General features: G+C 58.5%; 1 protein-coding gene across 1 annotated transcript in view; it reads right to left on the reverse strand.

The window, feature by feature from the left end:
• Positions 1 to 12,945, reverse strand: part of CACNA2D4 (calcium voltage-gated channel auxiliary subunit alpha2delta 4) — a 128,700-nt gene that overhangs the window by 2,720 nt on the left and 113,035 nt on the right. Inside the window, exons 28-35 of the mRNA XM_077953269.1 lie at positions 6,930 to 7,000; positions 6,395 to 6,470; positions 5,758 to 5,810; positions 5,386 to 5,438; positions 5,069 to 5,089; positions 2,759 to 2,876; positions 952 to 1,067; positions 588 to 667 (exon numbers count right to left, since the gene is read on the reverse strand). Of these exons, the coding sequence (XP_077809395.1) occupies positions 588 to 667; positions 952 to 1,067; positions 2,759 to 2,876; positions 5,069 to 5,089; positions 5,386 to 5,438; positions 5,758 to 5,810; positions 6,395 to 6,470; positions 6,930 to 7,000 (588 nt within the window). The remainder of the gene's footprint in view (positions 1 to 587; positions 668 to 951; positions 1,068 to 2,758; positions 2,877 to 5,068; positions 5,090 to 5,385; positions 5,439 to 5,757; positions 5,811 to 6,394; positions 6,471 to 6,929; positions 7,001 to 12,945) is intronic.

A 12,945-nucleotide genomic window follows, 5' to 3' on the forward strand; every position in this document is an offset into this window, starting at 1 on the left:
TCCCACACCCTTTCACCAACTCGGACACTCTCCAAACACCATTGTTCAGGGATTTCATGGAGGCTTCGTTACGATAGGCACGATTGATTAAATCTTTGGCTATTGGTGATCAACTCAATCTCCAGCCTCCTTCCTTTCCCAGAAGCCAGGGCGTTGGAGCCAAAAGTCCCAACCCTCTAATCCTGCCTTGGTGTTTCCTGTGGCCAGCCCCCATCCTGTCTAGGGCCCCCCGCCACCAGTCATCTAATTAGCATTCAAAGATACCCCTATCATTCCAAAGGTCTTAGAGGCACCTGCGAAGGAACCAGGGACTAAGACCAAACACTATACCGAAAGATGCACCTATCACCCTAATCATTCAGGAAATAACAAGGGTTTTAGGAGCTTGCCAGGAATCAGGACAGGGACCAAATATCTGTTTCTTCTTATATCACCGCGTCACAGGGCATAAACGCAAATGTTTCCCCTGAACAGCACAGGTGTGTTCATTGGCATCCATGTATGCTCCTGTCTTCAGGGCACAGGCCCAGGCACAGAGGGTTTGGGGGTGAAGATCCAGCCCACCCTCGACCCGCCTCAACCCGTACCTCTGGATGGAAGGCGTGGCAGGAGTCTGGTCGCCTGCGGAGCTTCTGGGAGCGCATCCGGTCACATTTGACAGAGGCATTATGTGCAGAAATCACTGTTAAGGTCAATATCTCAGGACCGGAGCCCATTCTGCAGACTGGAACAAGGTCTGGAAGAACCTGCTCTGGTGCCACCAGTTGCCCTGCAAGCAGCTTTGGGGTCAGGAGGCAGCACCGGGGCCCAGGGAAGGGTTAGAGAACAAATAAGGGAACCCTGTGGAGGGCAGACTGGTGGTGAAGGAGGCTGGCCCCGCTGCTCAAAATCTGAACCCCACAGACACCTACAGCCCCGCCCCCACCGCACACATCCCCGAGGACTGCAGGATATATTTGACTTCTGTGGCCTCCTGCAGCACTGGCGGGAAGATGCTGCAGTCACAGGTGGGGTCTGTCACCAGGAGGAGGAGGTTACTGTTGGGAATCTGTTGCACCACAAATACCCTGCAGCAAAGAAAGGGAGTCGAGGACGGCTCCGTGGCGACCACGGGAAGGGCTTCTAGGGAAGGAACTTCTGGAGACTTCAGTGTGGAGTTAGGGTGGCAGGGAAGCCCGGAACTGTGAGGCGGTGCGGGTCGGGGCAGCTACGGGAACCGGCCCCGGGCAGATGGCTCAGTTCTAACTGGCTTTCCCCACAAGCCTTTGCTGCTGCATTTCCTTTCCTAGCAGATTGGAGAAAGTGAGGAAGTCCAAACCGGGCCGCTTTGGAGAGTGCAGAGTTGTTATTAATACATGCAGGGACAACAGGCGTCAATCAAGACCATCCAGAGCAAACGGGAGGGGCGGCCACGCTTGCTTTGGGTGAGGGTGGCGGGGGCAGGCCTGGGCGAGGCGGCAGTGCTGGGGCTTGGCCACCAGGTGGCGCGGTGGTCCCGCGCTCGGCGAGGCCGCCCCGCGAGGAGTGGCGGGAGTGGGGCGGGGCCCGCCCACCGGGCCCACGGCCTTCCCAGCAGTCCCAGCGGCCGCCTGCCGAGCCCTCCGCCGGGACGGGGGTCTCCCACGTCCACACGTGCACACCGCAGCCGTGTACACGCTAAGCCTTCACGGCTCTCCAAGAGGCTGCTATTGTGCCCATTTTGTAGATGAGCAAACGGAGACTAGAGCAGGCGAAGTCACTGGCCCACGGTCCGGAGCCAGGAAGAGCAGAGCCCGTTTTAAACTCAGGTCTATCTGAGGCCCTCGCTTCACTCCGAGACCGCGGCTCTATCCTGGCACCGAGCCCTGGAGACTAGTGCACAGGGGACGCGCATCTCAACCCTCAACCCTGCACGGAACCCGGGGTGACACCCGCGCGGCAAGACGCGCAGGGAGGGGGAAGGGAGCCCCCATGCCAGCGCCGCGGGGGCCGCACTGTTCAATGGGGTGCCACGGCCGGGGGGTCTGGCCGAGGCGACCCTCGAGGAGGCCGCTGCGTTCCCGGGGTGGGGTCCTCCCGGGCTCGGCGGCGGGGGTCAGCACGAGAGACCCTTCCGTCCGGCCTCCCGGCCTCCCCGGGCCAGGGCGGGTTGTAACTAGCGGCGTCCACACAGCAGGAAGCCTGGCCGGGCTGCTGTCCGCGCGCTGGGGGACCCAAGTCGGTTCCCTCCTGGAGCCTCCTGAGATGGGCGCATGGCAGAGATGGGCACATGGCAGAGCAGGGCCGCGCCATCCAGGCGGGGACTGTGCCCAGCGCTCCGCTTCCTCCCAAGGCTCCCAGCGGCCCAGGACATCGCACACTTTCCGGCTTCTCTTCTCGCACCTCCCTCTGCCTTCCAAGTGCTCCCGGTGCAGCTCAGCCCTGGCCCCGGCCTGTGCCCGAGCAGGGGTGAGGGAGACCCGCTGAAGGCCCCCTCGCCCAGGGACGCCGCGGCCTCGGCGGGGTGGGGTGGGGTGGGGCGGGCTCGCCACACGGGGTCTGGCCTCGCCGCCTCTCCCCGCTCCCCTACGGCAGCGCCCCCGGCTGTCCCGGCCCCCAGCGTCCCGCCCGCCGCAGACCTTCCGCCTCCTGCGTCTCCTGCACGGAGGGCGGCGCGGGAAGACCCCGGCAGCGTGGCTCGCGCTAGAAGCTCCCCCTCCTCCCAGGCCCTGCCCCGGCTTCCGTCTCGCGAGGGAGGGAGGGGCGTGGCGGGACGGGCGGCGCCGCCCTGCGGCCTCACTTCTGGCAGGGCCCGCACTCGATGATCCCGTTGGCCTCCCGGATGGCCGGCTGGTACACGAACACGGGGTACTCGGTGTCGCACGGCTGCAGCTGGTCCTGCTTCTTTTGTTTGTGGGCTGCGAGCAGAGAAGGGACATCAGGCCGCCAAAGGGGCCTCGGAGGGCATGGCCTGGGGTGACCTCGCCTCAGCCTTCCCAGGGCCAGAGTTCCCCCCAGTCCATCTGCAGGTGGCCCCTCCTCAGGCGGTTCTCGGTACACGTGTGGAGGAGCCGGTGGGGGTGAAGGGAGGGGAAGGCACGGAGAGCGGCTTCACACGGGGAGCGCCGCGGGGCCCTGTGTCTTGGTGGAGGGAAAGCGCTTGCTCTCTGGGAGCCTGGCTCTGGCTGTGAGCTGGGGGCGGTGCACCATCTCCAGGGCTCCTTCCAGCACTCAGATCCGGGGAGGGTCTGAGCGGGGAGCAGAAGCAGTAGGGGCACCAAGGGGTGGTTTGGGGGTACTTAGGCCCACCACCCCTCCCCTCACTGTGGACACACCTAGCGCTGTTCCTGGGCAATCCTGCCCTCCTCTCCCGCATAGCCAGGCCCACCTGAGGGCCTGGGGTGGGGGCAGCCGGGCAGGTGGGCTCCAGGCCTGGGGCTACCAAAGCCCAGAAGGCACAGCCGCCTGGCGCGGGGCTCCTTGGGGGCAGTGCGATTTGCCCTAGCTCCCTGGGACAAGGACAGTGGACTCAACCGAAGGCAGAGGCGAGTGCCTCAGCCCCGCTCTGGGGGACCCAAGTCTGTTTGCTCCTGGAGCCTCCTGAGGTGGGCACATGGCAGAGCAGGGCCCCACCGCACAGGCGAGGACTGTGCCCAGCGCTCCTGTTCCTCCCAAGGCTCTCTGCGTGGCCCTTCTGTTCTCAGGGCCCGGCTGTGGCCCCCAAGGATAGACCTAGAGGTGGGGGCCACAAGTGTGAGCTACCTTTCCAGGCTCATGTGGGGTCCTACAGGAGAGCATGGGTCTCCTCAACTTCCAGACCCAGAAACTTCCAGCCAGAGTTCGAAACCCAGAGCGGACACCGGCTGGCACGCGGAAAACCCTCACTGAGACGAGCAAGCCCACAGCGGCTGGGCTGTGAGTTTTGTCCCCAGGGCTGGGCACAGAGGCCTGACAGCGGCAGGGTTGAGTGGCATCCCCAAGGTCACGCAGTGGAGGGGGCTGCAGCACCTACACCCCGGCCTGGGACTCCAAGTCCAGTGCTCCTTCACTGAGGACACTGACACCTGGGCAGGCCAGGGGGAGGAGCTCCAGGGGACAGGTGCCCCAGAGAAGAGAAATTCTGAGTAGGCAGATTGAGGGGGATCATCCTCAAGATACAGCTGCTGACAGAGGGGGCAGTGTCCCCACCCCACGGTGAAGCCCTGTGTTTCTGCGCACGGGGGTGGGGACCTGCTTCTAAGTGACACAGCGTTCCTGGTTCCTGTCACTGACACCTGTTGACTGCAAAGGCCCCAGAGCAGCCCCACCCAATCGATCATGGGTGTGAGTCCAGGAGTCTGGAGACACAGCCCTAACCGCCCTGAGCCCAGGGACAGGGGAAGCCCCAAGCCCAGGCCAGCAGGAGAGAACAAAGAGCAAGCCAGAGGGGGACACAGCAAAGCTGAAGAGATGGGATAAGCTGGGGACAGCCCAGGTGGTGGGAGGTTTTGGAACCCCGTGGCAAAGGTTCTATGAACACTGAGGCAGATGGCCTCCTGTGGTCATGGAGTGCCCAGGCGCCCGGGCAGTGAGTGCTTTGAAAGGCCAGTCTCATTGCCGCCCTGCACGTGTGGCCAGAGCCACCGGGCTTTGTGTTGGGGCCTCTCATGGTCGCTGCCTCTGGGGGACTCTGTCCTCAGACACAGGGTCCCAGAGGGGAATCATCCTGAGAGCTTCCTGGGGCATCTGGAACCAGGAGTCCTGCTGAGGGCTGGTGATGCCCGGGCTGGGGTGCCGCTGTTTGCTTCTCCAAGCGGTGGGCTGGCGGTTGCTCACTCATACTAGCTCATGGCCACCCAGCCGCACCACCCTTCCTCTTGGAATCTTACATGTTCTCACCCAACGGGAGGCTGGAGTTTCTCGTTTTCCCTGGGGCCTGACTGTCCTCGTGTGAGATGAGATCTGGGCTAGACTCCCCAGTCCCCCAACCCCCAGGAACGGTACTTTACACCGGGAAAGCTCAGCCCTGCCTGGGGTCACTCCTGGGACGGGTCATGGAGGGCGGGTTCTGTGTAGCTCCTGCTTCGTCCCCAACCCACCGCTAGCAGGGATTGTCAGCAGAGCTACTTACAGTGATGGAAGACACTTTTGGCTGGCCGGGACATGAGCCCAGCACAGGGTGGACACGGCACAGGAAGAACATGGTGGCACAGGAGGGCAGGATGTCATGGGGTGGTGATGATGGCACATGGAGTGGTGGTGTCCCAAGATGATGTCACACACAGAGCCAGGAGTGAGGGAGGTGATGAGAGAAGGCCACGCAGGGTGAGAGGTGAACAACGGTGCTCCTATCCCCACTGTCACCCACCCCACGGGGAATGGTCTCACGTGAGTGGACCAAAATGCCACTGCTCTTCAGCACACGGCCCTGCAGCTCCATGCACTCACCCTCGGCCCCTCTGTCGTACCAGGAGCCCCAGACGCTCCACTCCAGCAGGAACCTGTCGGACACAGGACTGAATCTCGGAGACCTCTGAGATTACAAGGGGCTGGAGAATCCCTGACAGCCCCCGGCCCATCCCCTCTCCTCTAGGACACCCTCTTCCCTGCTTGAGGGCTCTGGGGTGCGCGGTGAGGTCCCTCCCAGGGGCAGTGTGCAGGGAGGAGGTGGTGTCCATGCCCAGGGATGGTGCCCTCCTTCCCCGGGTTCTGGTCGCAAGTGGGTTGTCCTGGAGACCTTGCAGCCCCCTGCTCAAGCACACCCTCCTAAGCCACCCTTGCATGCAGCCCTCCACCAGCCCCATGTCTACCCCCACTCACAGCACCAGCTCCTGCAGCAGCCACCTGGTCGCCATCAAGAAGGCAGAAATTGGCTGGGAAGGAGAGAGTACACACCACTCACACCTAGGTCCAAGGCTGAGGGTCCCCCCACGCCCCAGCACCACCCTCAGAGAGACCAGACAGTGGGCTGCCCTGCCACTGGGAGTGGGGGCGGCAGAGCTCAGGCCCGCAGCCCAGCACCCACTATCCCCCTACCCCCCACCTGCCCTGCAGAGCTGAGCTAGCTGGGAAATGCCTATTGCAGGTCAGACGTCTCAGATGGGGTTGGACGTGCCCCTCCAGGAGATGAGTCAAGGCCTCATCCTGGTGCTGTACTGCTGAGGATCCCTGGTGATCAAGTGGCAGTGTCAGGGGCTGAGGCTGAGGCAGGTTGCTTTCTCTGTCTCCGCCAGAGGCCCTATTAGGTCACAGCTACCAGAGCAGTCCCTTTGAAGACCCACAGGCCTGCCTGAGAGCGGGACTGAGAGCAGTGGCTCTGAGCAGAAGGTGGAGATGGTCAAGGTAGGGCCCTGGGGCCAGACACCCAACGTGGGTGAGAACAAGGACCAGTGACCTCATTCCAGGAGAGGGCAGAGGACTGGCTGGCTGGCAGAGGGAAGGGCTGGGTGACACTCACGCTGACCAGGGGCTGGGCTGCGCTGTGGTGGTGACTTGAGGGTTTGCACATGGCCTGATAGTCGTACATGGTCACTCTGAAAATCAGACGCACGCTGTGATGAGTCCGAAGCCACCCCCACACCCTGCCCCTGCCTCAGGAGGCTTTACTAGCACAGCACCCATTTACCGCAATTCCCAAAGGAGCCTGAGCTAGGACAGCAGATCAGAAGACAGTGCATGCTGAAAATTGCATGTCTGCACTTGGAATGGTTTAAAGACAATGAAGAGCAAATGGCTTGCCCTCTGAGTTGGACGGTTTTCCCTTTTTCCCTCTAGGGTCTGACCTGCGGGGTCCCTCCCAGGGAGGCCCACATGACCTTAGCCCTCCCCACATCATGTTGACGCCCTGGCTCCATAAAGGTTGCTTTTGGAGCTCTTTAGGGGCACCCACTGTGGGTTTTGGAGGTCAGGATCCCGAGATCCGCTTGGGCCACTTAGCGTCAGCTCTTGGTTTGCTATGTCTATTTGGACGAGGGAGGAGGTGCCCCACTTACTGGTTGAACACCCCCATGCTGAGCAGCTGGGTCATGACAGCACCATCCACCTCCCCCAGAAATCTTCCCGTCTGTGAGGGAGGGAGAGCAGAGAGAGGGAGGGAGAGGGAGCAGGGTGGAGCCTTCTGAGTCCAGCATTACTTACTTAGCTCAGGTCGAGGCTTCTGGTGCCTGTCGGGCTTTCCCTCTAAATGCCTCTCAGCATCATCCAGCTGAAACCTTCCACCCACGCCCCTCTCCGGGCCTGGCCCCCGCCTTACCGTCCAGCCTGGTGCTTTCCAGGCCAGCAGACTATGAGACCAGCCTAGAGGTTGCAATATGATTTTTCAATGGTACAGAATTCCTTGGAACAATTCTGTGTGAATCACTTGCAGCAAGGTTAAAGAATGTTTTATGAAACTGGATTTGTTGTACGTGCTGTGTGTGTGTGTGGGGTCAGATATAAAACACGTTTACACGTTTCTGCAGGTGAAGGTCAAAAGCAGCGCCTGTCTCGTGCACACTGGTATCCTCATCCTCCCAGTGTGAGAGGGCTGGTGTCGCTTTTGATGTCCCATCACCTCCCACAATCAGTGTGCCCTGTGGATAGGTCATTTGTCCCCTCCACGACAATGACCTAACCGGATCCCTTGTCCTGTGTCCACTGCCCACCTGCCCGCCTCACTGACCTCTCCCCTAGTCCCTGTGGCACTGCCAGAGTCATCTTCCTCAAATGCAGCATGAATGGGTCACTCTCGTCTTCATTTCCAAAAAATAAACAGGACCCTCCCTCCTGCCCTGGCTCCCCTTTCGTTGTCCATCAGCCAGTGCTTTGTGGCTTCTGTGCCCTGTGCCAGGCAGCGGCCCCCTAGCTGGCTGAGAATGGCCTCAGGCCCCCCATCCTGCCACCTCTCATGGCCTCTGTACCTGCCTTGGCCTTTTGAGTCTGCCGTTTCTCAGCAGGGCAGGGTGGCAGAGCTTGGGCTTTGGTGTTGGATTTCAACTTGAATGTAGGCTGTCTTTAAAGATTGGGGATAGCGTGTGTGCAGCGTGTGGCTTCCAGTAAATACTTGAAAAATGGCAGCCATTGTTAGGAGAGGTCTGGGGTCTGGCTTGGCTGTTCTCCCTGCCTTGATTACCCTTTCTCTGTCCTCGTGCCAAGGAACTTTTTTCCTCACCCTCGCTGGGAAGTCTTTCAATTCTAACTTTTCCAGCCAGAACGAGGCCTTCCTCTGCACACTGGCAGCCTGTGACCTGCATGCCCATGCAGTCCCAGTCTCACTCTGCCAGATAAGATATTTGGTAGAAAACTGTATGAGAACAGGACCATGTCTTACTCATCTCTGAATTCCCCAAAGTGTCTTGGTACCTGGACATAGTCAGTGTAGAATTTTGGTAGGGAAGGGAGGTGGAAACCAAGCTGAGGGTCATGTCAGGTTCTTCATGGAGATCTTTCTAGCTGCCAGGGCCCAAAATGATGACATGTGTGATAACTACCAATAAAAAGAAATGCAAGGCTGGCACAGGAGCTGAGGCACATGGGCCTGGCCAATCTCAAGGAAAGGTAGGCATTGTCTGGGTGCCCACCTGGGGCCTGCCCTGGACAGCCAAGTAGACTCCAGCAAGCCTTCTGAAGGGAACAGAGATTTATTCCAGACAAGGGCTAGTCAGAACGCACAACTCCTGAACACCTAATGAAAAATCAGAGAAGTTCTCTCTCAAATAAGAGGTGATGGTGCAGCTTCAGGACAATAACCCCAGTACCATGCCCATGGTTCATAATGCTATGACTTATAATCAGCCAATATGGGGCCACAGGTCCCCAGATGCACCCACGCCAGGAATCTGGGATGAAGTCAGGAAGTATTACTTTCCAAATTGGAATTAAATGACAAAACATAGTCTTTACATCCTACAGTATTTCCTGTATAAGTGGAAATAGCTGACTTATAAAATTAAAACGTGAGGATGCAACCCACTAAAAATGCATGGCAAATTGTAATCTAAAAATGGACGGGTCAATTACAAAAGTAAGCAGGAGGAAAACAGAGGCAGACAAAGGTACTCAGACTTGCCTGTCTACATTCTGCTCACTCTTCACCTGGAATAGCCTGACCACCAAAAACTATTTCATAACACCTTTTATTCACAAGGCGCTCACCAGGTGAGTTTGATGCACAAATGAATGAAATGGACACGAATCCAGAACTTCAGACTAGTTTGCATGGACAGACAGGGAACACACAAACTCTCAGACAGGGCTGGCTGATAACCGGCACCTCCTACAGTGGCGGAATGGAGTGGGAACCCAAAGACCTGGTAGGCTGCATGGAAGAAGGCAGTGGACATGGCAGGGAGACAGCAGGGAGGGTCAAGGGCATTCCAGGGACAGAACAGCACATGGGAATGTGAAAGGCATTGAAGTCCCGCCTGTTCAAGGTGCAGCCCTAGAGCTCTCCCTGGTGCCTCCAGCTAAACTCTCTCAGCTGGGGCTTGCTTTTCGCTATTCTAGTTACTGTGTGTGTGTGTGTGTGTGTGTGTGTGTTTCCTCCGTCACTCCCTCACCTGACAGCAGGATTCTAGAGGACAGAAATCCACCTCTATCCCACAGCACCACACCATGTCCTGTTTACAGTTATTATTCCATGCATATTTGCTGAAGGAATGTGTGAGGGAATGAATGACCCGACTCTTCTGCTCCCTGGGAAAGCGCAGCGGAGTGGAGACAAGGCTTCTGACGAGGCTGGTCTTAATTCCTACAAGCCTGTCCCATTCTCCTTCCTAATTCTAGGCTTATTCACTAACAACCCTGTTGTTTAGACCCTGGATTCTGAGAAGAGAGGTCCCTGAGAGCACGGATGTGTATCCTGGACACTAGAAAAATGTATCCCCCTCCATAAATAAATAGCTTGATTTTTCTAGGATTTGTCACTCTGGCAGAAAATATCCATTCTCCCCGTCTTCTTTAGTTAGGCACCCTGACTTTAATTATGGCAGCCATGTGCTCAGCGAAAAGACTACATTTCCCAGTAGCCCTTGCGGCAAGGACTGGCCAATGGAATGTGAGCAGAGCCGCTGGGCGGGACTTCCGGGAAGCGGTCCCAAGGCCTCCTGCCCCCCGCCCATCCTTGCCCTTGCGCCCTGGGAAGCGGACTGGAAGGCAGGAGCCCCTCCAGCAATGCTGGAGGATGGGGACAGGCCGGGCCCAGGCTGCCTTCATCTATTCTTTTATGAGAGAATAAACCTTTAGGTGTTTAAGCCACTTCTCTGCTGGCAGCAGAATACAATTCCTGGCTGATAGTTTCTTTTGAAGTCTGTCAGGGCAAATCCCCAACTCAGATAGAGTCCCTGAACCTGCAAAGCCAAGGCCCAAAGGTCGACGTGGGATGCCTTGTCGATTTAGGAGCCCCGGACCGTCCGTGGAGTGGCACCCAAAGCATAGCGTGATGCCCGGGCCTGACTCCACCCCAGCCCCCGTTTCAGGGGGACGATTCACAAATAAGCAGTGGCCCATGGGTTGCCTGAACTCTGGGGCTGGGTCAGAAGGGTAGAGGACCCCCCTGCCCGGCCTTCAAGTCTGGAGGGAGGCTGGGGGGAGGCGGGTCCTGTGAACACCACCCAGAAGCCTGCAGGGGAAGCAGATGGGGGCAGAGGCAGGCGAGCAAGTGATGAGAGGTTGGGCAGTCCCTCCCAGGCCTGGACTAATTTGCAGGGCTGTGGGAGGCTGTGCCCAGACAGAAGGGGTGCTCTTGACTCTGGTGACAGATGGAGTAAGCGTCCCATGGCCTCCTTACCTGGGGACAGCCTCCGTTTCTTCTCTAAAGATGGGAGCTCATCCTCCTAAGGGGTGTGAACACTCAAGTCCCTGTGTCTGGCTCGTGTGGGAATCAGTTTCCTTTTGTCTGCTCCTGGCTTGTGCAGCCTCTCCTGCCCCCCGCCCCCCAGGCTGCAGTCTCTTAAGGAGTGTTTGGGACACTCAGGGGTGCCTGGGAGGGACGTGGAGGAGCGGGGTGGGGATGGGGCAGCACTGCACTCCCTGGAAAGCCACCTGAAGAGCCTGCCTCTGACCACGACAGGATGAATTTTATTCCTGGAGGAATATGCCCAGGGGAGCAGGGCCATTTGGGAAGCCAGGAAGGCAGAGGGAGCACCGCTGCCAGGGCATGTGGTGTCCCGGAAGATGGCCAAGGCAGGCTGCCCAGAGTGGAAAGGATGGGAACACGTGCCAGGCTGGGATAGTGACTTGAAGATGAGGAGCCTGGGCTGGGCAGGCTGCAGGGGGCAGGGAAGGTGAGAGGGATTCAGGGAAACAGGACCCAAGGCCCAGACAGGCATGCCTGACGCCCCTGATAACAGAAAGGGATGCCCTGCTCTGAGGGCCTGCCCGGTCCCGGCTCACTGGGCTAGGGCGTGGAGGGAGCAGCGTGCTCTGCTCTGAGAGATCCAGGGAATCTCCCAGGGAAAGGTGCTGGGATGGAGCCTCGGATTCTCTAGGCTGCAGTTGCTGCCCCTTGGAGATCCACTTTGAAGCTCCCATGGGTGGGTGCTGTCAGGAAGCAAATGACAGGCATCGGAGTCTCCAGATTCAGGGTGACAGATCCACTATGAATATTACAAAGCTCCACAAAGCTGCTGTCATTGTCCCCAACTGTCTGCTTCTCTTTCTAGGCCCCACATCAAGGGTTGCAATCTTGTCATCCATAACTCTTTATTATAAGAATGAGCCCTGGCCTGGAAGAGAGGCCAAATGTCTAATCAGCAGGCCTGGAACACCACTGGACAGGAGACAGCCAAGCAACCACTCCCTCGGGCTGGCTGCAGATGGGACCCTTGTGGTTTCCCCACTCACTGACTATGGGGAGGAGGGTGTGGAAGGACTTTGGGAAGAACCTTTGCATCTGTAGCTCAACAGGCTTCTCTCTCCAGGCCCCTGGGTGAACCCCAGCAGGGACAAGGAGTCACTGGAAGTTTTGACACATTTGCCCAGTCAGGAAAGTGACAGCAGCCAGCTCAAGTGCATCCAGCTCTACAGCAGCCACGAGGCCTGGGGAGGGTTCTCAACCCATCACGCACCCAGTCACCTGGAGGGCCCCTTTGAGCAGACTGCTGGACCCCAGTCCCAAAGTGCCTGAGTCCCTAGGTCTGGGTGGGGCCCTGGCAAATCTGCATCTCTGACAAGCTCCCAGATGCTGGGGCTTCCATCCTTCAGCAGCACTGGAGGCCTAGAGATAAGCAGGGAGGAGCAGTGAGGAGCGGATGAGTTAGGGGAGCCAGACTCTGTGGCCCTCGATGGCGCCTGTGTGTTTGGGGAAGAGGGGCAGGTTTGGGTCGGTTGGTGGGAGTTGGTGGTGGGCAGACCCTGAAGTGGTTCACAATGATCGCGGCCTCCTGGGAGTCCCGCCCTTGTGTAAGCCCCTCCTCTTGAGTGTAGGTCGGACATAGTACCTTGTTTCTAGCAAGCAGACTACGGTAAAAGTGAGGGGTGTCCCTTCTGAAATCAGGTTTCAAGACTGACTTCCACCTTGGCTTGCTCAGTTTGATGAAGGAAGCCGCCTGCTGTGGTAGAGGATGCTTCCGCCTCACAGCCCTGGAGGAACTGAACGCTGCCAACGTGGGACCGGATGCAGATCCTTCTCAGGTCAAGCCTGGAAATGACAGCAGCCCTGGGGACCTTGATGCTGTAGCCTTGTGCAAGACCCTGAGCCAGCCGCACCCAGATCCCTTACCCACAGAAACCGCCAGATTTTAAGTCTTCTGGTTGTAAGCCACTGCTTTTGCGATAATTTGTTATGCAGCAATAGATAACTGCTACAGAGTTGTTAAATGAATACGTTTTTTCAAAAACAGCAAAAACAGATGGATGGACAGAGTGTTGGACAGCTGAACAAGTGGCATTAGCCCCAGACTCTCTACCTCCCTGTCTTCCTCTCACCTCCCAGTCCAGCGCCTGCTACCTCCAGCCCTCACTCTCAGGCCAGTTCAGTTCTCCACACAGTTATCGAGTGTCTGCTGTGTGCCAGGCACCACGCCAGGCGGG

This window comes from Macaca mulatta, chromosome 11 (genome assembly GCF_049350105.2).
Source record: "Macaca mulatta isolate MMU2019108-1 chromosome 11, T2T-MMU8v2.0, whole genome shotgun sequence".
Classification (NCBI taxonomy): Eukaryota; Metazoa; Chordata; class Mammalia; order Primates; family Cercopithecidae; genus Macaca; species Macaca mulatta.